Source organism: Anoplopoma fimbria, chromosome 13, assembly GCF_027596085.1.
Source record: "Anoplopoma fimbria isolate UVic2021 breed Golden Eagle Sablefish chromosome 13, Afim_UVic_2022, whole genome shotgun sequence".
NCBI lineage: Eukaryota > Metazoa > Chordata > Actinopteri > Perciformes > Anoplopomatidae > Anoplopoma > Anoplopoma fimbria.
This window is the reverse complement of record NC_072461.1, coordinates 4,418,247-4,441,801: the sequence shown is the minus strand read 5'-3', so window position 1 is coordinate 4,441,801 and position 23,555 is coordinate 4,418,247. Positions and strand designations below refer to the sequence as shown.

At 42.7% G+C, this 23,555-nt stretch overlaps 1 protein-coding gene across 1 annotated transcript in view; it reads left to right on the top strand.

Moving 5' to 3' along the window:
- Positions 1 to 23,555, top strand: part of LOC129100843 (ankyrin-1-like) — a 41,096-nt gene that overhangs the window by 8,743 nt on the left and 8,798 nt on the right. The window contains exons 3-40 of the mRNA XM_054610362.1: positions 1,130 to 1,228; positions 1,458 to 1,556; positions 1,862 to 1,960; positions 2,150 to 2,335; positions 2,516 to 2,614; positions 2,709 to 2,807; positions 2,913 to 3,011; positions 3,298 to 3,495; positions 3,598 to 3,696; positions 3,883 to 3,981; positions 4,105 to 4,203; positions 4,529 to 4,726; positions 4,846 to 4,944; positions 5,054 to 5,152; positions 5,277 to 5,474; positions 5,616 to 5,714; positions 6,423 to 6,521; positions 7,249 to 7,347; positions 7,438 to 7,530; positions 7,665 to 7,737; positions 7,840 to 7,860; positions 9,806 to 9,926; positions 10,105 to 10,183; positions 10,954 to 11,069; positions 11,150 to 11,374; positions 11,467 to 11,621; positions 11,721 to 11,932; positions 13,920 to 14,124; positions 14,345 to 14,441; positions 14,583 to 14,811; positions 14,901 to 15,029; positions 15,167 to 15,286; positions 15,386 to 15,470; positions 15,698 to 15,772; positions 16,078 to 16,209; positions 16,369 to 16,521; positions 22,215 to 22,857; positions 23,098 to 23,446. Coding sequence (XP_054466337.1) covers positions 1,130 to 1,228; positions 1,458 to 1,556; positions 1,862 to 1,960; positions 2,150 to 2,335; positions 2,516 to 2,614; positions 2,709 to 2,807; positions 2,913 to 3,011; positions 3,298 to 3,495; positions 3,598 to 3,696; positions 3,883 to 3,981; positions 4,105 to 4,203; positions 4,529 to 4,726; positions 4,846 to 4,944; positions 5,054 to 5,152; positions 5,277 to 5,474; positions 5,616 to 5,714; positions 6,423 to 6,521; positions 7,249 to 7,347; positions 7,438 to 7,530; positions 7,665 to 7,737; positions 7,840 to 7,860; positions 9,806 to 9,926; positions 10,105 to 10,183; positions 10,954 to 11,069; positions 11,150 to 11,374; positions 11,467 to 11,621; positions 11,721 to 11,932; positions 13,920 to 14,124; positions 14,345 to 14,441; positions 14,583 to 14,811; positions 14,901 to 15,029; positions 15,167 to 15,286; positions 15,386 to 15,470; positions 15,698 to 15,772; positions 16,078 to 16,209; positions 16,369 to 16,521; positions 22,215 to 22,857; positions 23,098 to 23,446 — 5,478 coding nt within the window. The remainder of the gene's footprint in view (positions 1 to 1,129; positions 1,229 to 1,457; positions 1,557 to 1,861; positions 1,961 to 2,149; positions 2,336 to 2,515; positions 2,615 to 2,708; positions 2,808 to 2,912; positions 3,012 to 3,297; positions 3,496 to 3,597; positions 3,697 to 3,882; positions 3,982 to 4,104; positions 4,204 to 4,528; positions 4,727 to 4,845; positions 4,945 to 5,053; positions 5,153 to 5,276; positions 5,475 to 5,615; positions 5,715 to 6,422; positions 6,522 to 7,248; positions 7,348 to 7,437; positions 7,531 to 7,664; positions 7,738 to 7,839; positions 7,861 to 9,805; positions 9,927 to 10,104; positions 10,184 to 10,953; positions 11,070 to 11,149; positions 11,375 to 11,466; positions 11,622 to 11,720; positions 11,933 to 13,919; positions 14,125 to 14,344; positions 14,442 to 14,582; positions 14,812 to 14,900; positions 15,030 to 15,166; positions 15,287 to 15,385; positions 15,471 to 15,697; positions 15,773 to 16,077; positions 16,210 to 16,368; positions 16,522 to 22,214; positions 22,858 to 23,097; positions 23,447 to 23,555) is intronic.

The window sequence follows — 23,555 nt, the reverse complement described above, 5'->3', positions numbered from 1 at the left end:
ATGTGGGATTTGTATGTAATAACAGAATGTTTATAATTATTTTAATTTATTTATTTGCGTGAAAATTTGTATGCTACCATTGGATAACTGCAAAATTTACACATAGTCGCTTAAATGTTGCCTGGACTAAATATAGTAATACTTAAGACACCTAATGAAGGCTGCAGACTCTTGTATATATTCGCAGCCTCCCATTATTATTAACACAGGCCTCAGGTGAACTTACTCTTTTGTCAAAGAGGGTCACTGTATTTACCTTCAAAGTTTGTAAAATTATTAGCAGAGTGACATGATAGTTGTAGATTGTCACTTAATCCTCGGTTGGTGCAGAGAGCATTGTTGTTCTGGCTGTTTGACTGTTGGTCCTGATGCTGTGTGTTCAGTCCGATGGGAGTTTGGCCAGGTGGAGGCTTGACTGTGGCAGCTGTGTTTCCTTGTCTGAGTGGATGCCTCTCACCAGCACACTGCCTCACTCCTGCTCTCCCGTCTTGTCCCCCTCCTCTTCTATCCCTCTCAACCTAACAACTTCTCCTCTATCATCTCTCCTTCTCTGTTTGTATGCCGTTTTCTAACTCTCCTCCCTTTTTTTTTTTCTTGCTTTTTGCCTTCCTCCCTCCCCACCCTCTCTCCTCTGTCTGCAGTAGAGTGATGGTGTGCTGTGGTCTCCCCACTCAGAGGAATAATATCAGTGGTGTGTGAAAGGTCCAACCTCACATGTCCTGTGCGGCTGAAGGAAGGCTGTGTGAGGTCAGACCTATCCCACACGGCTCGTATTCTTCCCAGCCACGAGACCGGCGGCCTGCCATCCCCCTCCCGTCCTCCTCCTCCTCTCACCATCATTAATCAAATGAAAATGTTCACATCCTGATTTTCATCCCTGTAGACATTGTTTTCCCTAATGACCACTTTGATTCTGAGAGTCCTGCATGCGTGGTGTCCAGTGTAAGTATTTGCTTGCTTTGTTTGTGAGTGCTTCAGTCAATGTGATTAAAGAAAAACAACAGTTGTTTCAGTTGGCATGGCCTACGTGTGTTTGTGTGTATATGTGTGGTTCTTTATCTTTTAGATTAGGAAGTATATCTTTGTTTAGGACCCTTCAGTATGAGGTCTACTCTGCTCTCTCACTCAGAATGGGCTCAACGGGCTGCATCTGGCCTCGAAAGAAGGCCACGTTAAAATGGTGCTGGAGCTACTCCACAATGGAATCGTACTGGAGACCACCACAAAGGTAAAAATCCACTGTGAAAATGTCCCATTTTCTTATATGCTCAATCTTACTTTAAATACATGTTAATAAGGCACAATTAATCTAGAACCTCAGAATCCAACATGAAACATTTGTCTGCAGATGAAGCCTGACATATCCAAAAAAACATGCACTTTGGATTCACCTTTAATCTTTGTTGGTGCTCGTTATGACTGTGTACACTTGTTCTCATGTATCTGTGTTTAAACAGAAAGGGAACACGGCCCTGCACATTGCAGCCCTGGCAGGGCAGGAGCAGGTGGTCACAGAGCTGGTTAACTACGGGGCCAATGTCAACGCTCAGTCTCAGGTGAGACTCAGTGCTGCTGTCACTGCATGGAGGCTACTCCTCAGTACTGATTATGTCAACTTTACTGTGAAATCATTGTAGAAACTATTGCAACTCCATCTGTTAACAAGTGTCTTTGTCCCTATATATATATAAATGTATTTTGGTGTTTCCGCTCTCTGTACATGCTTGCGCGTACATCTGACTGTGACCGTCTTCCTGTCTTTCTTTTGCTGTGCTTGTGTCTCCTGTGCTGCTGTGTGTGTGTGTGTGTGTGTGTGTGTGTGTGTCTGTGTATTTGTCTATTGGGCGTCTTTCTGAGACAGAAGGGTTTCACTCCACTCTACATGGCCGCACAAGAAAACCATCTAGAGGTTGTGAAGTTTCTTCTGGAGAACGGAGCCAATCAGAGCATTCCAACTGAGGTACTAAAGACTCAGGAACTGGGAGACATTTTTAAAGAGTAATCACCCAAATTACTCAGTCTCATTCTTGCTTATCCACACAGCGCCGTGTTTCCATTCTCTTTCGTTCTCATAAGCCTCTCTCTTTAACCTCTCCCATTTTCTCTCCATGAGTGAACCAGTCTTCTGACTCTCTCCTGTGTGCTGCAGGATGGATTTACTCCTCTCGCCGTGGCTCTTCAACAGGGACATGAGAATGTCGTAGCCCTGCTCATCAACTACGGCACCAAGGGAAAGGTCCGCCTCCCTGCGCTGCACATTGCAGCACGCAATGACGATACACGCACAGCCGCAGTGCTTCTGCAAAATGACCCCAATCCTGACGTACTCAGCAAGGTGTGTGTGTGTGTTTATGTGTTTATGTGTTTATGCGTGCACGGCTGCAGATATGATACCACACATGTGCCGTGCATGTACAAGGGGTATGGACATCTGTTTTGGTTTCCTTTGTATTTTTGTTTTTAAAATGCAAAAGTAGTCAGAGTGACATGTAATTACCCTGATGTGTCCCTGCAGACTGGATTCACACCCCTCCATATTGCTGCACATTATGAAAACTTGAACGTGGCTCAACTGCTGCTCAATAGAGGAGCCAATGTCAACTTCACCCCAAAGGTAGGGAATAATTGATGTTGGAAGGTTAATCTCTGTCTTTGCTATCTGTTGTCCTTGTGCGTGCCCCTCTAAGTGCAGCTGTTTGTCTCTGCAGAACGGCATCACTCCTCTGCACATTGCAGCCAGACGGGGGAATGTGATCATGGTCCGACTCTTGCTGGACAGAGGGGCTCAGATTGATGCCAAGACCAAGGTGCACCAGACATCCATCCTTACGGTTTCATAAAATCTTTGATTCCTTTCCTGATTCTAATTTGATGCATCATTAACTAAATCATTAAAAATCCTCTCTCTCCAGGATGAGCTGACTCCTCTGCACTGTGCAGCCAGAAATGGTCATGTCAGGATTATAGAGATCCTGCTGGACCAAGGAGCCCCCATCCAGGCAAAGACCAAGGTAATACACTTGGATAGAAGTACATTTTTCACTTCTTAGAAAGGAACGGAACGCCATGTGGTTTGGTGATGAATGCAAATCCCGGAGTTGTTTTGTACGATTTGTTTTACTCTGAATTTAATAAGTAAATGAAAGTGAAGGTGTGTGATCTATCAGTCAAACACGGCCATAGATCCCTCTTGCTGCTGCTTCTTGCTTCGACTGTTTGTTCTTACTACAGTTGCTTCCTGTTTTACAAGGGATGAGAGAGTCAACATGTTTTCTTTTCTTTTTTTTTTATTTGCAGAATGGCCTGTCTCCAATCCACATGTCAGCACAGGGGGACCACATGGACTGTGTCAAGCAGCTTCTGCAGTACAACGCAGAGATTGATGATATCACACAGGACCACCTTACCCCTCTGCATGTGGCGGCGCACTGTGGCCACCACCGCATGGCCAAAGTACTGCTGGACAAAGGGGCCAAACCAAACTCTCGGGCATTGGTCAGTGACAAGCACACAGTCAATTTATCAATTCAGACAAGGAAAAGTTACTTTTAATCTTTGTAGTGATCATAACCATTCCTTTCTTTTATTTGATTACAGAATGGCTTTACTCCTTTGCATATTGCTTGTAAAAAGAACCACATGCGTGTGATGGACCTCCTGCTTAAACACTCTGCATCAATAGAGGCTGTGACTGAGGTGAGGGAATTGGAAAGAGGGCTTGACAATAACCGCTCATAGTTCATTATATGAGATTTTTAGGATAATCCCATTGAGAGTTTGAATCGCTTTTACAAGGCGGTCCTGGTCAAGATGGCAGCGTAACAGTCTCAAAATGATTGGCGTACAACACCATCTGTAATATTCTTCTCCTCTTCTGAACAGTCTGGCCTGACCCCTTTGCATGTGGCATCGTTTATGGGTCATCTCAACATTGTGAAGATCCTGCTGCAGAAAGGAGCTTCCCCCAGCGCCTCAAATGTGGTGAGTTTTTTCCTGAAATCTGAAGTGCAGATGACCAACTCACCTCTGCATTGATGATGTTGTTGTTGTTGTTGTTATAGTGATAATCTGAGTGGGCGGTTTGTCCTTTCTCTGCATGAGTAGAAAGTGGAGACTCCTCTTCATATGGCTTCTCGGGCAGGACACCATGAGGTGGCAGAGTTTTTACTGCAGAACGCAGCGCCTGTGGACGCCAAGGCTAAGGTAGAGATTTCATATACTACAGCACAATCCACATAATGTTTACTCATGCATTAAGATTCCTCATGTGAAATTGATACATAATTAGCTTTAATTTAGAAAGTTGGTTCAGCAACTAATTTCTGGCAGAGCTTTCACATGGTAATTCCACGACTACACACTAAAGTCTCACTTTACAGTTAATGTAACAAGTTGAGTTCATAGTGGAAACTGGAATGAAAACAGGATGATTAAGTCACTAGAGAATGCATTTTACTGCTTAAGTTTTATGCAGTACCTTTATCATAATAATATTTATATTTTATAATTCCCTGCCCCTGTTGGCCAGGATGACCAAACACCTCTGCACTGTGCCTCTCGGATGGGCCACAAAGAGCTAGTGAAGCTGCTGCTGGAGCACAAAGCGAACCCCAACTCCACCACCACAGCAGGACACACACCCCTTCACATCGCTGCTCGGGAAGGTCATGCACAAACCGTACGGATCCTACTGGACATGGAGGCTCAGCAGACCAAGATGACCAAGGTAAAACCTGCATGCTTACCCTACCTGGCAAACTGTATGGCTGTCTTAAAACTTTCAGCACTAACAACTGTGTTACACAACCTAATATTGTGTCCACTTTCTCGTTGGTGCTTCTGTAGAAAGGCTTCACTCCGCTCCATGTAGCATCCAAGTACGGCAAGGTGGATGTAGCAGAGCTTTTGTTGGAAAGAGGAGCAAATCCAAATGCTGCTGGGAAAGTAAGAGAAACATAAAGGGGCTTGGCTGTATGAAAGAAAGAATCAAAAGATGAATAAAGAATTGTTTGGTCTTCCACAGTCAGATGAACTTTTGATTCTGTTTTTGCAGAATGGTCTGACTCCACTGCATGTTGCTGTACATCACAACAACCTGGATGTTGTCAACTTGCTTGTCAGCAAGGGCGGGTCTCCGCATAGTGCAGCCAGGGTAAATAAAAAAAAGAGAGATACACACAAGTCCACACACAAGTCCACACATAATTCATGCTAAATGGCCCAGTATCAGGCATATACACATCTTTTTCTAACCACAACTCATTTCTGTGCTCCAGAATGGCTACACTGCCCTCCACATAGCATCCAAGCAGAACCAGGTGGAGGTGGCTAACAGCCTGCTGCAGTACGGAGCTTCAGCCAATGCTGAGTCACTGCAGGGAGTCACACCTCTCCACCTGGCCTCACAGGAAGGAAGGCCCGACATGGTCTCCCTGCTCATCTCCAAACAGGCCAACGTCAACCTTGGAAACAAGGCAAGAAACACAATGATGATTAAAGGATGACTGACATGGGGCAGGACGTTTAGTTGGTCCATTTATTCTTAAAATAATATTTAGCTTAGGCTTCATTTGTTCTGTGTTTGACTTTTTTCTTCTGAATATGGTTTCCTCCAGAGTGGATTAACCCCACTCCATCTAGTAGGACAGGAAGGACATGTTGGCATCGCAGATATATTGGTGAAGCAAGGGGCTTCAGTCTACGCTGCCACGCGGGTAAGTCCTTTTCAGTCTCATGGTAAACTGTTGCACGGTTATCAAAGCCTTATCCGTGTAGAAGCTTCTTGTGCCATCTACCATGGCCGATAGTGTCTCAGTGCTGTAGCATAAATAATCTGATGTTCTCATAACAGAGGGTTACGTTATCATCAATACATGGTCCACCGTTGAGGGGTTCAGACCCCTTAGACCTCGAGGGCTTAGAGCTCTTCAACAGTGTTTTGACATCGAGCTGTGTATAGAAAAAAGTTAGTAGGGTTTCATTTATGTGTAGAAAAAATAATGGTGTCAGTAAAACAGCACCACAAACCAAAGTTTAACACCTCTTTGTCACAGTCTTGACAAGAATAGAGCAGATTAGGCTATACATGGGTGGCATCATAATTCCATTGGAAATGTATTGGAGTTGTAAAAAATTGGACTCACTCAAGTAAAGTTCAAGTACCATTAAATTGTACTTAAGTACAGTACTTGAGTAAATGCACTTAGATATCTTCCACAACTGGTTGTGGGGCTCTAATTTAATGGTGTTATTATTTGAATTATTGCAATTGTTCCCATCCCATGCACAAGACATAATTGCATTGTCTCTCGTTAATTCAGACTCAATGCAGTGATAAAATTAGGGATGATTTTACTGTGTTGATTTGAACAATTAGTTATTTAATATTCATGAAACATTACTTTTTTCTCTCCCACTGTCAGATGGGTTACACACCTCTCCATGTAGCGTGTCACTATGGCAACATCAAGATGGTGAAGTTCCTCGTGCAGCAACAGGCCAATGTCAACAGCAAAACAAGGGTGAGTGCCTCCCTCTGGTTTGAGGTAAAACTACAATAAGTCTATTCATGAGTCACGCAGTTACAGTATGTCTGCTGTCTGTGATTCATTCATCGGTAAATACAATTACAGCACATTACACAGTTAAAAGCACATTGTTGCAGGAATCTCCTAGGTGAAGGCGGTAAGTAATGAAGGATCTGAGTCAGGGCATTTAACCTGACTAAAGTGTAATGTGAGATGCAGTATTTATATTCATATCATGATACATGCACAAACGTGTTTAAAGTTGACTGAGTAAGGTTAGATGTAGTGCAGCATTATTGAGTAATCAGCATTAGCTTGAAGTTTGTAAAAATGTCAGAAAATAGTAAAACACTTTCATCACAAGTTCCCAAACCTGACATATTCAAATTGCTTGTTTTGTCTTGCTATAAGTCCAAAACCTGAATATATTCAGTTTGTCATCATTTAAGACTGAGAAAACCAGCACATTTGAGAAGCTGGAACCAGTAGATTTCTGCTTTTATTGACTTCAATGATTAACCAAATATATAAATTGTTGCTGATTAATGTTCTGTTAATCAAATAATTGTTTCAGATGGCAATTGTCCAATTATAATAATTATAATAATCTACTTACATTTTTCGTAATACGCAGTTGGCTTGTTGTGATGCTTGTTCTACCAGCTATCTTAGATATAATTTGTACTTTTAAGAGGAAGTTTATATTTAATATCTCTTCCAGCTTGGTTACGCTCCTCTGCACCAAGCGGCCCAGCAGGGACACACAGAAATTGTGACGCTGCTGCTGAAGCATGGAGCTCAGCCCAACGAGACAACAACAGTGAGCATGAACGCGCCTCGTCTTCTTCAAAATAATTGATAAACTTTTGTTTTGAGATATACGATCAAGCTGCTCCTCTCTGTCTGGTAGAATGGTACTTCAGCTCTGGCCATTGCTAAGAGGTTGGGCTACATCTCTGTGATTGACGTCCTGAAGCTCGTCACTGACGAGACGGTTTCCATGGTGAGAAGTTTAGAAACGCTACTCTGCCCTCTGGATAAAACACTGGCAATATGTGGGAATGCTAATCACATTAAATTGGAAGTTTAAACTCACTGTTGTATCTGTAATTGTTTTTTCCTTTTCCTTCTGTGCAGACGACCACTGAGAAACATCGCATGAGTTTCCCAGAAACAGTGGATGAAATACTGGACGTGTCTGAGGATGAAGGTAGAGAACTGCAATTATTTAATCAAATAGAACGGAAGGAAACAATGTTTGAACCGGTTACATAAATATTCATATTTTCCAATTCCTTTTGCCCTTTTTTAGGAATTGCACAGCTAACATTAGGTATGAATGTCTCTTTCTTTCTTCGTGCGGCATTCATAGGTTGTTGTATTAAAGTGTGTGGCTCCATTTCAAGCTCACTCTCTCAATCCTTCTTCTCTGCCTCTCTCTCTCTCTCGTTCCCTCTGTAGTGGCGCTCACTGTGATGGTGGCTCTGGTTTCTCATTAGCATGCACCCATAGCACCCATGTCTGTAACCTGTATGTGTCCCTTCAATAACACTCTCATTCTCTAACTCCCCAGGTGTTTTTTTTCCCTCCATGTTATGTTGGCAGTAACAGACGCAGCCTACATATATAAATTACCCACATGGGTATCGGATCCATAATCAAATCAAGGATATCAAATTTTTTATAAAATATGAACATTTTCTGTGAGCATTAGCAGTTAATAAATAGTGTGCTGTCATCGCTTTTAAATGTGTGTCCTCAGTTGTGTCTGCATTTAAGTCTGTCTCAATTGTTTTGTACCGCATACTTTTTGTTTTCCTGCCATGTCCCCTGTATTTTTAAGTTGGGAGGTTTAAAAAATGTTGCAAGTGTCTATACTCAACATTTTTGATCATGTGACTATTTCTATCTGAAAGAAGTCGCTTGTAGTGATAAACCCACAGAGAATTATCACCTGACCCCGCAGTTACCTTCAGCTCTATGGAGGCTTATAAAGGCTTTTAGCTAATTGTTTTGGTTTTGCAGCCCTTTTTTTGGTTCACTCTCACACTGAGAGCCAGTGTTTCAGCAGCAACAGGCTGCTGTTTTCAGATAAAGAGAAAATAAAGAGCTGAAAGCCGAGTGAATAAAGGGCTCATTCATCAGGACGGAGACATGACAATGATAACATTGCTCTTTATCTTCTAGTTGTGGAACTGTTTATCAACAAGATCAATATATCTGGAAGATTGTCACCTTTGCTCTGAAAATAGAAAGCAGCCGAGACGCCGTCTTAGAGACGCATCTCACTTCACAAATGGTGAAATGATATTGGCACTCGCCCATAACACTTTGCCTACATATCGTGGCACACATGCATGGCACACAAGACAGAGTGCATCCAGGACACGAGCTAACTCATATGAACCTTTGGGAAATGCACTCGCAAAGTCAAACATAGTGTAATGACACCTACCACATCACTTTGGCTCTCGACCGCTGACAGACCGCCTGCTCACACAAGCTGTGGTAACAAATGAATACACACGGGAGACTCGGTTCTGGTGGATTCTTGAAAACTACCGTGTGTTTTTGGGTGCTAAGTAACCCACCTCTGCTCACATGTAGATATACTTTACTTTTAAATGAGAACAGCTTGAACTTTGGTAATCGTGTGTGTTGAAGTAGGCTGATGCTGTTCTGATTGTCTGTGTTTACATTTGAGAGCAAATCTCCTCATACATTGCTCTTTGAGACAGTTGATGTCTAAATCATTCAGTTCAAAAGCTGTTTATTCACTAGACAACACATTTTTGGAATGAGATTATGCTGATGTGTGCTCTCCCCAGAGATGTGATGCTGTTGTCTCCAACTGAGAGTTTATGGGTTTTTGAAAACTGCATTTGTAAGGTGTCCTCTCTTATTTCAATGTTGTGATGTTTAAGTGGTTCTGAATGAAAAGTGTTGGACTCAGCAGCGTGTGACTTCAGCTGATTAGAGTGACCTGCTGTATTGATGCTGTTTTAGTACCCGATTTTTAAGTGCTAGAGGCGTTAGGTCAAAAAAATGCTGCGCAGCACCTTGCCAGTGTTTAACGGTATGAAGATAAGTGTTCAGAGCATCTTCACTGTTGTCTCATCTCACCAGTCTCACGCCTCAATCACAGAGCCATCTCCTAACATCTAACCCCTCTAACCGCTGGTTACCAATCTTGTTCTCTTCTTTCTCTCTTTCTCTTGTGCTGTTTCACCAACCTGACCATGGTCTGTACGCTCTCTTTGCCATGTTGTTCTCTGAAGGAGAGGAGCTCCTGGGGACAGAAGGGGCCAGGTACATGAAGATGGATGACATGAAAGACCATGATGACGATTTCCTCTCCCCCAAGAAATCACTGGAGTACGAGAGAGGGCTGGGCACAGCGTAAGGGGGGCTGGGCGGGGAAACAGAAGTGACCCAAGCTGGTAGTCTCAAGCTAATAGGTGGATGGATAGAGGGGGAAGCACCATAGACACCCACTAAACACCAGGGATGAGCACTTGGGAGGAGATGTAAAAAAAATTCTTCATCTGACTTGTGTTTTTCTCTTTTCATACAACAGGAATTACTCGCCAGCCATTCCCAGGATCCCCAGAGTCTCTCCGGAGACTGTTATCCTCAAAGAACATGAGATGGATCAGGTACTGTTACTTTACAGAGCAGCATGAGTAAGATACTGAAGGGGTATAGTTTAGGTGTATTGAAGTTGGGTTGAAACAGGTTTTTGGTAGTCAGTGTACCGACACTAGAGCGAAGCAATGTAGTGCTGTGGACGGGGAAGCATAAAAACGTATAATAAACACCTAAAAAGAAAGGCTCACCTAAATTAATCGATATCAGTTTAAGTAAATGCTATATTTGGAAATATTTTCACCGCTTTATCTTGCCGTCAGACAGCCCTTTTCAATGGTGAACTCTAGACTCAATTTGTTAAAATAGTGTAGATTAGTTAAACTTTCAGTTCAGTTCTACGTCAGAAGATATTCTAAATATAAGGTGCATTGATTTTAAAGAAAAGACAAACTACAAGAACACAGGATCCTTCATTTCCCATAATGCAACTTTATAATGTTTCTCATTGGATCTTCCTTAACAGTAATGTGCTTACATCTTTCGAACTTGACCAGTTTGTTGATGCAGTTATTGTTGTATTATTGCAGTTCTAGCCTTTCTGTAACATGATAATGTAAATTAAAAACTCTTCTCAAAGGTCTTTTGAAGTTTAATGATGTACCTTTCTCCATATCCACTCTAAAAATAGAACTTGAAAAATGAGAGCATAAGCTGTCATCATAGCCCTCTCGATATCATCTCCATTTAAAAGTTGATAGCGTAAGAAATATATAAATATTATGCTAAACAGTGTTCTTTTGCGAATGTCATGAACAGTTTGTCTTTTGGTCTGTTGTAGCAGCACACTCCACTTCCACTGCCCAAAGAATATGATGATGACTCACTGATTCCCAGCAGCCCAGCGACTGAGACGTCAGACAATGTCAGCCCAGTCGCCAGTCCCATACACACAGGGTCAGCAAAACATTTTATTTTACTGAATCTCGATTAAATATCTGATCTGGCAACTAAAGACGACATTTGTCCAATAACAGGTTCCTGGTCAGTTTCATGGTAGATGCTCGAGGCGGCTCAATGCGAGGCAGCAGGCATAATGGTCTGCGTGTCATCATACCTCCGCGGACCTGTGCGGCTCCAACCCGCATCACCTGCCGCCTGGTGAAGCCGCAGAAGCTGACCAGCCCCCCTCCGCTGGTGGAGGGAGAGGGGCTGGCCAGCAGGATCATCTCCCTGGGGCCAGCCGGGATGCAGTTCCTGGGGTGAGGAGGCAACTCAAACTGGAAAAAGTCTAACTATTTTAGTACATATATGTAATTTGTACATGTATAATTCCATGTGTGATGTGTGACAGACCGGTGATAGTGGAAATCCCACACTTTGCTGCTCTGGGTCGTGGTGACCGGGAGCTTGTGGTGCTGAGGAGTGAGAATGGTTCAGTCTGGAAAGAACATCGCAATCGCTACGGTGACGAGGTGCTAGAAACAATCCTCAACGGGATGGATGAGGGTAAGTGTTTAAATGCTCAAAGTCTGGCTGACACTCAAACATTTCCCTTGAGCGTGATTATGAATCCAACTGCTTTTCTTACCCCTCTTATCTCCTCAGAATTAGAAAGTCAAGAGGAGCTCGGGAAGAAGCGAATCCGTCGCATCATCTCCACCGACTTCCCCCTTTACTTTGCTGTTGTATCACGAGTCCAGCAAGAGAGCGACCTGATTGGACCAGAAGGAGGTTCGCTGACAAGTAAACTGGTGCCATTGGTCCAGGCCACGTTTCCTGAGACGGCAGTCACTAAACGAGTCCGCCTGGGGCTGCAGGTGAGATGGGACGATGAGGAGAAGGAAGGAGAAGAAAGACAGAATCGTTAATGCCTGTGTTGCCTGAAAGAAAAGCATGTTCATTGTACTCTGATTGATCTTGGAATGACCCGATCATGTCAGCACTTGTGTCAAGTTTTCCTCATTTATTTTTCTTTAGTTTGTTTATTTGTCTTTTCACCTTTTAATTTCACTCAGTGCATGCACTTGGCACCTTTATACAACTGTGGACTGCTCATTTAGTGCTGATATGTTATTGTTTGTTTTATCTTCATGTCTTTCTCACTACTGTATTTATATCACTGGCAAAGCCCTGCATTCACTATATTTAACCAATTCATTTGAGATACAGCCTTTAAGTACAGTAAGTCCAACATTAATTGATGGAAATCATTTTGCATATTTGCAGAATAGCCCGGAAAGACTGTTTGTCTGCTAATCTTCTTTTTAGATGAACTGGAGTGTTGTCCTGGATAAAAAGTTGAGCTCCTAATCTTTAAACCTTTTAACCTTAATCACCTTAAGTTTGTTCAAGCTTTTAACCCCTTTTATTTGTACGGCTAAACTCTTCAGATCTTGATGTTTTATTAAACATTCACACCAAAGACGAGTAACTTTTTTAGCTTTCTTCACCTGGCTGAATTATACATTAAAAAAACGCTTTCTCTACACAAGTTATCCAGCCATGATTTAGCCCTCACTGTCTAATGTCCTGCACCAACATCCTGTTACAAAATGAAACATCAAATCAAGAAATGAATGATACAGTTTCATTGGACTGTTAGCTGTGAGATCAAAATCAGAACATTTGGCAGTGGGATTTTTTGATATGGTTAAATTGCAGATTAGAACAATCCAATCCATTTCTTTTATTTTGGCCAATCTCAGTTTCCAAATGTTGCCTTCATTAAGGTATCTAAACAAAAATTATTTAAATTAAATAATTTTTTCCTTCATAAATCTTTGCAAGGGATATGTTGGTTATATAAATAGGCACCATTTTCTCAGGTTTTCTGACTTGGGATTTCAAGGGGCCATTTGCATGTGATTTCTTTTTGACAGGTTAAATATACCCACTGTTTATGATCTGTTTTCCAGTGTATAGATTGTACTGTAGTTCAAGACTGTGAATGTATTAATCTCTATTTTTAACTAAATTAAAATTCTTATTAGAAGTTTATGAATATATAGTTTGACAATTTATGAATTTTGATTATCAGATGGAAACGTGTAATTCCAATGTCAGAATCTGTTTCACTAAACCAAAATGAAAGGTACAGATACAGTATGAATGGACCTTATGCTGTATGTTTTGGTTCAACAGCTGTGAGACACATGAATGAATTTATGATCAACTTAATATGTCTTTTAAACTAACATGCTACTACACATGCCATAACCTCTATGTTGAAAATAGTGAATGTAACTGAATGTAAGTAAAATAGGATATGGATATAATTTTTATTAACATATTTTTAGGAATATATCTATTTAACTCAAATGTTGCTGTAGTTATTATGTCATGAATGGCCTTGTGAAAAACCCAGAGTGCCTTTTTCTTTGATATCCATTTTGTAATAATGATTGTAAAAGCTTCATGTTAACTCTCATTGTTACATTTTACAATAAAAAGAGTTATTAAGTTCTACCAAATTGTGTTGCAATTGTCTTTTCAAATGTGTTATTTACACCATGAGGTATTTTACTCACTGTTGACTTCTCTCTCTCTCTCTCTCTCCCTTTCTCTTCACTTTAAATTTTTCCCTATTTGATTGCCCTTTCTTTTACCCTTTTTTTGTCATCCAATGCAACATAATCCATCTCCCATTGTCTCATTCTTTCTGCTATCCTGTAATCTTTTTTGTATAACTCATTGCATGTTCATATGTTTCTCTCTTTTGTCTGATTTCCCTTTTTTTCTACCATATCATCACCCCTGTGTGCATGTTACGTACCCTCTCTCTCCATCATTCACTTTCAATCTCAGGCTCAGCCAGTTCCAGATGAGCTTGTTGCAAAGCTGCTGGGTAACCAGGCAAACTTTAGCCCCGTGGTCACTGTGGAGCCTCGGCGGCGCAAGTTTCACCGGCCCATCGGCCTGCAAATACCCCTGCCCCCGTCCTGGAGAGACAGTCCCAGAGACGCTGGGGAGGGCGACACCACCAGTCTGCGTCTGCTTTGCTCCGTCATAGGTACTGCATGCTGCGACTGGGAGTTGTGTTGGTGGTGTGTTTGTGTGAACTGGAGAAGTACCTTCCATGGCGAGGGTGAAAGAAATCAGTGCCATAAGTGGGTGTAAAAAGTATTTGTTCTTATATTGTACAAACACTGTCACCCTGAGACTTCTTCTTTGTGACCTTCACTAAAGCCGGATTAACCAGTTAGCCCTTCCTCGTCCTGTCTTATTTCCAGGCGGCACAGCACCAGCCCAATGGGAAGACATTACTGGCACCACCAAGCTTATGTATGCTAAAGACTGTGCCAGTTTCACAACCAATGTTTCAGCACGGTAAGTTCAGTTGGCAACACAGACATATCCACCATCATACCATAAAGTTAACACAAGTATTTACCATCTAACGTCATCAAAGCAAGCATTTAGACTGATTTATGAATAATACTGTGATTACATGTCATTGTTTCCTCTCAGATTCTGGCTTGCAGACTGTCCTCGTACGGCTGAGGCCATCTCCTTTGCCAACTTGCTCTACAGAGAGCTGTCGGCTGTACCATATATGGCCAAGTTTGTGGTGTTTGCAAAGATGAATGAGCTGCGTGAGGGCCGCCTGCGCTGCTACTGCATGACTGACGATAAGATGGATAAAACCCTGGAACAGCATGAGAACTTCACAGAGGTGGCTCGCAGCAGAGACATAGAGGTCAGTTTAGAGACGAGGGCAGTGCATCATACTAATTAAGTAAAATTCTAGTGTAGCGTAGGATAATTGGCCTATGTCTTGTCTTGCAGGTGATGGAGGGAATGCCGCTTCACCTGGAGTGTTCAGGGAATCTGTTACCCGTGAGGAAGGCCACACAGCAGCCTCGCTGCTTCAGCTTCCAGGCCTTCAGAGATAACCGACTTCCTGTCTCTGTTAAGGTATTGCCATTTGTCTTTCTCTTCTAGATGTTTTCTTGAGTTTTATGTTCCTTGTCGCACATTTGTTACTGCAGCAGCTCTGTCCACGCTACATACGTATGTGTCTTCATTGCTGTCCTTGTGTCCGTGTGTCTCAGGTGAGAGACAGCAGTAAAGAGCACACTGGATTTCTGTCTTTCCTGCGCAAGTCCACCAAATATGAAGACAGCCAACATGTGCTCTGTAACCTCAACATCACCATGCCTCCATGTATCAAGGTAGAGCCCTCAAAGTTACAAGACACAAACAGTGTATTTAGTTATAGCCATTTTCCCTGATATGGCAGACTTAAGTGTTTTTTTGCTTGTGACTGGCAGATTGTTGGGAGTGAAGACCGGAGGCGAACTCTGACCCCGCTGGCTTTAAGAGAAAGATACAGTGCCCTAAATGAACCTGCTTTGGGTATGAGGCTCTCACTCTCCCACCTGTAAATCATTGTACCTGTTCATTTTCTTGTGGTGATATAATAATACAAGGCACAGTGCGATTGGTAATTCAGTTTTTTTACCATTTTACTTCATCTACAGTTGTATTCCATATAAAGAATCAATACACGTAGTAATGCAAGGATAATCTCAAAATTGAACAGGGTCAGATGTTAAAAATCAGTTTTGGTCTGGTTTGTGCAGCATCTATGAGTGCCATGGAGAGGACGGAGCTGAAGATGGCTGTGATTGCAGAACAGTTGGGACTGAGCTGGGCCGGTGAGTGAACAAGAATATACTGAATCTGTTTTTATTTGTTGTAAACCATCCATGTTTACCTTATGTCCGACAAGCTTGCCTAGCTCTCTGCTGATTAAGGTCTAACATGGCAACCAGCCAATGAAACTAATTATTTCCTGTTTTCCTGCCAAGCACCATAGCTGTTTGTTCGGCCTCTTCTGGACAGAGCCACTGTGAAGCAGAGTGACATTTCAAGACTGTGTACACTATAATAGCATGAAACAGGTGAAATTATCTGAATATTTCCTTCACTTTCATGATCTTCGCCTTCTCATTTTCTACAGAGTTGGCACGCGAGCTTCAACTCAGTGTGGATGACATCAATAAGATCCGTGTGGAGAATCCTAACTCGCTGCTGGAGCAGAGCTCTGCGCTGCTCAACCTGTGGGCCACTCGCGAGGGCAAGAGGGCCAAGAGTGAGTATACGAGATCTGAGATTGCTGTGAATTTCTCTCATCCCCTCATAGTCACATTGTTGTTGTAATGGTTTTGCTGTTTGTCCTGGGAACCCCTTTTCCCCTTCTTCTCTTTTTCCTTGTCTGCTTGTGTCTCTCCTTCACACGTCTTCACTGCAGTGGAGAGCTTGTACGCAGCTCTGAAAAGTATTGACCGTATGGACATAGTCAACATGTTGGAGGGCCAGCCGCCTCAGCCTGCCAGACAAGGAGCCCGCGATTTCACCAGACGTCGAAACGACAGAGACAACCTCTCCCCTGGTTTGACCAATGGTAAGTTCCCTCCCCAAATCCCACAGTGCAGCCCCTTCTCCATGTCCCCTTGGCCTTGGACCTGAGCCATCTTTCCAATAAATATTCCTACTCGCTCCCTAAAATCCCCTGAAGGCAAAGTGAAGTGTGTTTCCCTCTGAATTCTCTCTATTGTTCCCATATATTTATTGTTTATTCCGCCGTGATGCTGCCACAAACATGAAACTTTTGCAGGACTTTACCCAGGCAACATGCAGAGGGACTCAGGACACTCCTACTGTGCTACAACCTGTGTAGTGCCTTTGGTTATACCTACATTTGTCCATGTATTCATTCAATTTGATGGGAAGTAAAGTGAAGTATACAAAAAAAGTATGATTTAAGTGATGAATCATTAGAGTTTGCAAGCATCCCATTACAGAAAAGCCTTTGAGCAGAACACTCCACATAGACATAAGTAAAGTATCCTATCATTAACAGTAATGATTTGATTAGTTATTATGTTATTATTGTTGTTATTTCGTGTTCTCATGACAAATAATTAGAGTAGTCAGTATTTGACTATATTAAGAGTTGTCCTGCCTATTATTAAGTTGGAGGGACTACATTTTATAGTGATATTTTGTCTATAAAACAACATATCGTCATACATGATCAGTCCATGTAGATCATACTATAAGTATAACCTAGCTTAACTGACTTCCTTACCAATTGTCAGTCCTCAGTCTTTTACACCTTTTCCTCATGGTTTCTTTCACACATGCATACCCTACATCTTATTGACTCCATTTTCACCTCTGGACTGGTGAGCTCCCCATCTTACTGGACTGGCTTCTCCTCTCTGTATCCAGTGCAGACGATGAGTCAGTCTGACAGGTGACAGGTCCTAATCTGTGAAAACTGGAGCAATACACAGAGATGTAACAATGCATAGAGATACGACCATGAGGGTCAAAGGGTGAAAAGGGAGATGTTCAGATCACAGCTGCCGTGAATCTGATAACCATGTATCTGTCTTGTCTGTCTATCTGTCTGGCTACCTGCCTCCCAAAGGCCGTTCCTGCTTGACGTCCTGCATAAAAACGTGGTGGCACTTTGAATACCTGAATATTGTGTCTTCTGCTAATCTCACAATGATCACAGCGATGGGTTTCCAAAGGTTTATGATTTAATATCCAGCTTAAGTACATCCTAAAAGCATAGTGACCAAGTGGTGGACCAGAACTGACTAGAGTAAATTAAATGAGTTAATGAACCAAATGGTCAGTTGACTTGAAAATAACCATCAGGGCTCATCTTCAGAAGAAATATTGTTGTAAGCAGTGAATAACAAAATACATACAAAGATCTGTTTATTTTCTAATTATTATTATTTTTTCACAGAATAATGAATTAATTCAATATTAAACCAATAGTTGGGCACTTTGGGAAATATGCTAATATGCTGTATTGCTGAAGACGATAGATACCACTGTCATGTCTGTACGTTAAATAAGAATCTACTGCACCCGCAACAGCTGGTTAGCTTAGCTTAGCATTAAAACTGGAAACAGGCAGAAACATTTTGCCTGTATCTGTCCAGGCTAGCTGATTTTTATCCTGGTTTCCTTGCAATAGGTCACTGTGTTCACTTGTGTACTTAAGAGAGGCTGGTATGTAGATGTTTGAACTTTGGAAGGAGCCAGGCTAGCTGTTTTCAGTCTTTATGCTAAGCTAAGCTAAACAGCTGCTAGGGGTAGCTTCATATTTACCGTATAAATATGAGAGTGGCTTCTCATCTAACCCTCTGCAACAAAAGCAAATTAGAGTATATCCCAAAATGTAGAACTGCTCCTTTAAGACAGGTTTAGTCCTCCGTAAACTAATTATCATTATCATTGAAATAGTCTCTCACAGAACAAGCCAGCAGATTATTTTCAAGAGCGTAGAAGAATAGGCTATACTGTCGCTTCCTTCGATCTCTCTCTGTCTTTACCTGTCTTCCCCTCTTTCTGTCAGAACAATGTCTGTAGGATTTTACTTATGCATGTTCCTTCTTAGTTCTTGTGCACCTCTATTGTAGGTCAGCACATTTCGACGGTTTCCTCAAGATAATTTCCAGGTTAGGGAAAGCTAATAAATACAGTAGATCATGATAGACGGACCCTCTTGTTTGAGACCCCTGTTAGAGGAAATTTTAATTATCTCTGCCTGTGGCTGCATGGGGGAGTAGTTTGAGTCTCTTTAGGGCTAATGTTGAATGTCCTTTTGGGAGCCCTGTTTTCATTCCCTGTGAATCTGTCCCTCTCTCTGTGTTTCTCTGGACATGTCATCTGCAGCCTAGCCGTCCTACTCTTCCTCCTTCTCACTCCTCTCCGAACTCTGACCTCATGCCAACTTCATGTTGACCTCTGACCCACATCTTTATCTTTTACCTTTTTATTTTTGCGACTAGTCGTGCATTTTCTTTATTTTTGTGCTCTTGAAAACCCCACCTTTTTAAGTGTGACCGATACCCCTCACACAGACTGTGTACTCAGCACCCACTGGGAGGGGGGAGGTGACCCTCGCTCTCTCTCGCTGTTTCTGTCTGTGACCATCACCCTATTTTATATACCTCTTCCTCTCTTGCTGCTCTTTTTTTTTCTCTTTTTCCCTTTACTTCTTTCCCTGCTCTCCTGCCTGTCTGCATGTGCATGAGGCTGACTTTCATCGCTCATCTCCCCCTGTGTTTGCATGGAGACACTGGGATGAGAGGCAAGAAACGCACTGGCTAGTTGGAGATGACGACTCAAACGCTGCATTGGCGCTTAATGCTGCTTGACCAACAGACACGTTCTTGCATGGCATGCATACTGAGAATGGACCTACAGTCTGTCTCTTCCTCCTCTGTGATCTGTCCCAAGGGGGGTAAAAAAGGCCACAAACCTTTTTTGTGAACTGTGATTTGCGTCTGCTCTGTTCATGTATGAATGTTGTGGTTGTTTTGTAAGTCACTGATTTTATGTAGACTGTGTCCATCTGATGGCTTATTTTGTGTAAATACATGTTTTTAATGTCTTTGTGAGTGTTGTACGAGGGTCAATTTGATATTGTTCTTCCCCTAATTGTAATTCTGTTTATTGTTTAATGTCTGTGTGAGTGTATCAGTGTGAGCGTCTTTATGTGTGTTTTAAGTTGTATATTGCAAGTGTTTTGTGTCCTCCATATACATGTCTGACCAGTGTATCAGTGTTTAAGAGTAAGGAAAAAATGAGTATATTTCCTTCACATGTATTTTTATGTGAGCTTCACTGCTTCATTTTCCTGTATTTGTGTCTTATCCAATCAGCGGGGTCAGGCAATCATTTTTCATATTTTACACTTGCACATTCCTTTTATGTCTTTATTTTCTCTTTCTTTCACCATCATTATCTTTTCTTCTAACATGAAGAGAGAGGGCTGACAAACAATGTCATTTTTGTGGTGTCACAAAAAAACACACTCATAAAACAATAAGCGTGGCTTTAGGTCTTGATATAGTACATCTCATAAACACACAGACTTCCACCATATTTCCAATACACACCTTATCCTGCAGTTAATTTACTTGCAAGAGAAATGTATGCAGGTACTTACTCCAAAACAGAATATATAATATATTGTTGGAAGAAATGTGTTCATTTCAGTTCAATTAAGAGCTTGTTGTTATTAGATTTGAATGCTATTACTAAAGTTATAACCAAATTTGCTGCAGCTTATATTAAAGTAAAGCATTTAAAGTAAAGCCAAATGACAATTTGTGAATGGGGTCCCTAAACTCTAAATGAACCTGAGCCAATATGTTCTGTTGTGGCCCGAATAAACAAGGTATATTCATATTCCATATTCTTATATTCAACTCGTTACTCATCATCTTCTTTGTCAATGTAGGACAATAAGATATTTCATCAACAGTGGATGTCAAAATGCTTTTTAACTTCATAAGACAAAGCACTTTACAAATATATATATATATATATATATATATATATATATAATATATATATATATATATATATATATATATATATATATATATATATATATATATATATATATATATGTATATATATGATTGCTATTTTCTATTGACAACCAACAGCAGTTGAGAGAAAAAGCAGAAAGTAGGACAAGAGGTCCTTCTGGCCGCTTGGTGTCACAAATAAATCCTGCACTCTCAGCAGTACTCAACAGCAGCACTGCCAAGCATGAATCAAGTTACATCCTGCAGCTCTGCACAGCTCCCTCATCACTATACAGTATACACACACACACACACACACACACACACACACACACAGTCTCTCTCTCTCTCTCTCTGTCTCTCCCATGCAGAAGGTGAACCATCTCCTCCTCTTGCTCTTATCTACATACTGTATGCCCTGCATTACATCTCCTATTTCATCCTCTGGGGAATGTACTTCCTGATAACACACTCTGTAGAGTGACAGTCATAGTGCCACTCACACTTTGTTTTACCTACATTGCCATTCATTTAAGGTTTTATATAAAATGATTACCTAATTTCCATAGTGGTAGTTCATTTATAGATACATTTCTTGTATGATCAAGACTGATACAAGCCAGTGAAATTGCATTCTTTGTAATGTAGTTTTCTTTCTTTTTGTGCAATATAGAGTAATTATCTCAATTAAAAAAACATTCATGCTGCCATGACATTGTACTCTATCATGCCAGGTCTGCCTTTACAAAAAGAATTGTGTTACAAAGGGTTTTCAAGACAGTTGAAGGAGTGACCTGAGTCCACAGCACATTAACAATGTGCCGTTTTACTAATTTATATAACTGCAATTAAAATACTCATTCAAATCTATGTTTGAGGCAGCAACCATGTGACTTTCACAACAGAAGGAAAAACCTAGTGTATTGTATACGTGTTTGTATAAATATCAGCAGTACTATGTTTAGATAGCTGTCTTATATTGACTGCATTATAATAAATATATGTGTCGGTGAGAGAGAAAGCAGCTGTGTGCAATGGGTAGATGTGTGTGTGTGTGATTTTGTGTGTGTGTGTGTGTGTGTGTGTGTGTGCGCACTTGTGTGTGAGGAAAGAATGAGATTGCCTGCGTGCATGCTATCCAGCCTGACAATGATATTAACCTGCCTGTTTTTTGAGTGGGTTTGAATGCATGCATATCTGAGTGTGAGGGTTTGCGTGTGATGGAATGAGACGGAGAGGGAGCAGGTGTGTTTATGGCATGTGTATGTGTGACAAAGTGTGTGTCCCTGCTGGACAGGTGTGTGTCCCAGCCCCAGATTTGGGGCAGAGGCAGTAATTCCTGTCCATCTCCCTGTAGGTGGCAGCCGGCAGAGCAGCATCAGTCACTGCTGGGTCCAAACCAAAGTGTCACTCTCTCAGTCCGTCCGGCTGTGTCTGCTGCTGCTGCCGCTGCTGCTCTCACAGTCAGCGCTAGCTGATCGAGCTTGACAAAACCTCTTCTTAAAGCTGCCCTTGCTCTCTTGTCCTAAGCTCCTTGCACCTTTATGTAGCTCCTATTGTCATGGCCCTCCCCTCTCTCCATCCCCACTCCTTACCCATTTGTCCCTTCAGCCTCCTCTACTCCCCCCCTACATGCCCAGCTCCTGGGCAGGGGCACTTACCCCCTCCCGGGGTCCCGGTGCTGAGGGGGTGAGGTGGGGAGCGAGGCGGGGGGCCGGGTGTCAGTGTGCCTCTCTCTGTCTCGCTCCAGGTTATGGGCTCGCGCAGGAAGAGCTTCTGTCACCGGCCTCCATGCAGTACAGCCTGCCCTCCCCGCTGGGCGCTGAGCCTTACTGGCAGGAAGTCTCCAGTCTGGACTGTGCACCCATTGCCACCACAGAGGAAGACACCCTCATGGAGATGTCTGATGTGCAGGTGTGGCCCTCAGGCAACAGCCCGTCCCTGGTACCTGTGGAGGACTCCTCGCTTGAGTGCAGCAATGCTGACGATTCAGAAGGTCTTCTGGGGCTGCCGTACGGAAGTCTGGGTCGGCCAGCTAGTCAGGCCAGCGCAGCCAGCGGAGGGGGTGGGGTGCTGAGTGGCTCCATTGAGCTGCCCGAAGACGACTCAGAGATGGGCGTTGACTCACTCAGCACTGCCACGCCAGCCTCGCTTGGTGGCACCATCGCTGGGATCAATCTTAACAGGCTGAACAATTGTCAGGGGTCAGGTGCAAGTTCGGAGGTATCAGCAGTGACCAGTACGACTGGTGGAGATGGAGCTGGAGGAGGAGGAGGAGGAGGAGGGACGGGCTCAGAGGAAGGGCTTTCTCTTGTTGCAGGACAGCAAAGGGTGTATGCTCGGCTGAGTGAGTCCCCTGGTCTGAGCTGTGTTGCAGACCGGAATGGAGACAGGTGAGTCCTCTGTCTACCTCTCAGATGACAAAGTCACAATCGCACCAACAAAACAATAGATCTGTTCTAACATCTCCTTAATCTTTATTGCATGTCAGTGGATGTCACTGGTGAACTGGAGGGTTTTTTTCTTATGGAGGAAGTGATCCCTTAGGGAAATGATGAGTTGTTTTACTTTCCTTGGAGTAAGCATGTAAAGTACGTGTACCACCTCCACATTGATCTGTTCTCTCCTTCCAGGTCGGGTAATGGAGGAAACGGAGGAGGTGGAGGCTCTTTCCTTTCCTACCTGCAGGAGCAGACAGGTCCAGGCTGGAGCCCTGTAACTGACCCTACACAGGCCTGGGTAGGCAGTCAGCCTAAACCCAGGCAGGCCATGGACACCATGATATCATCCGTATGTAATGCTGTGGATGGAGACCAGTCCTGCGTGTCCCAGGAGGCCTTGCTTCAGCCGGTGAGGGACATGGGGCACTCAGAGATCTTGCGGGGACACTTCAGAGGTACCCAGCCATTTGAGAAGGGTTTGGGCTTCCCGCACAGGGTACCAGAGCTGAGGGCCTGGGACGACGTGCGCCTGAAGGGCCAGGTGAGTGTGTTGCTCCTCCCATGCAAAATAAGAGGGATGTTTGAAGGAATCGGTAGTACAAATGTTACACCTTGAATAAAGTGATAAATGTTTCATAGGCTTTAACTGT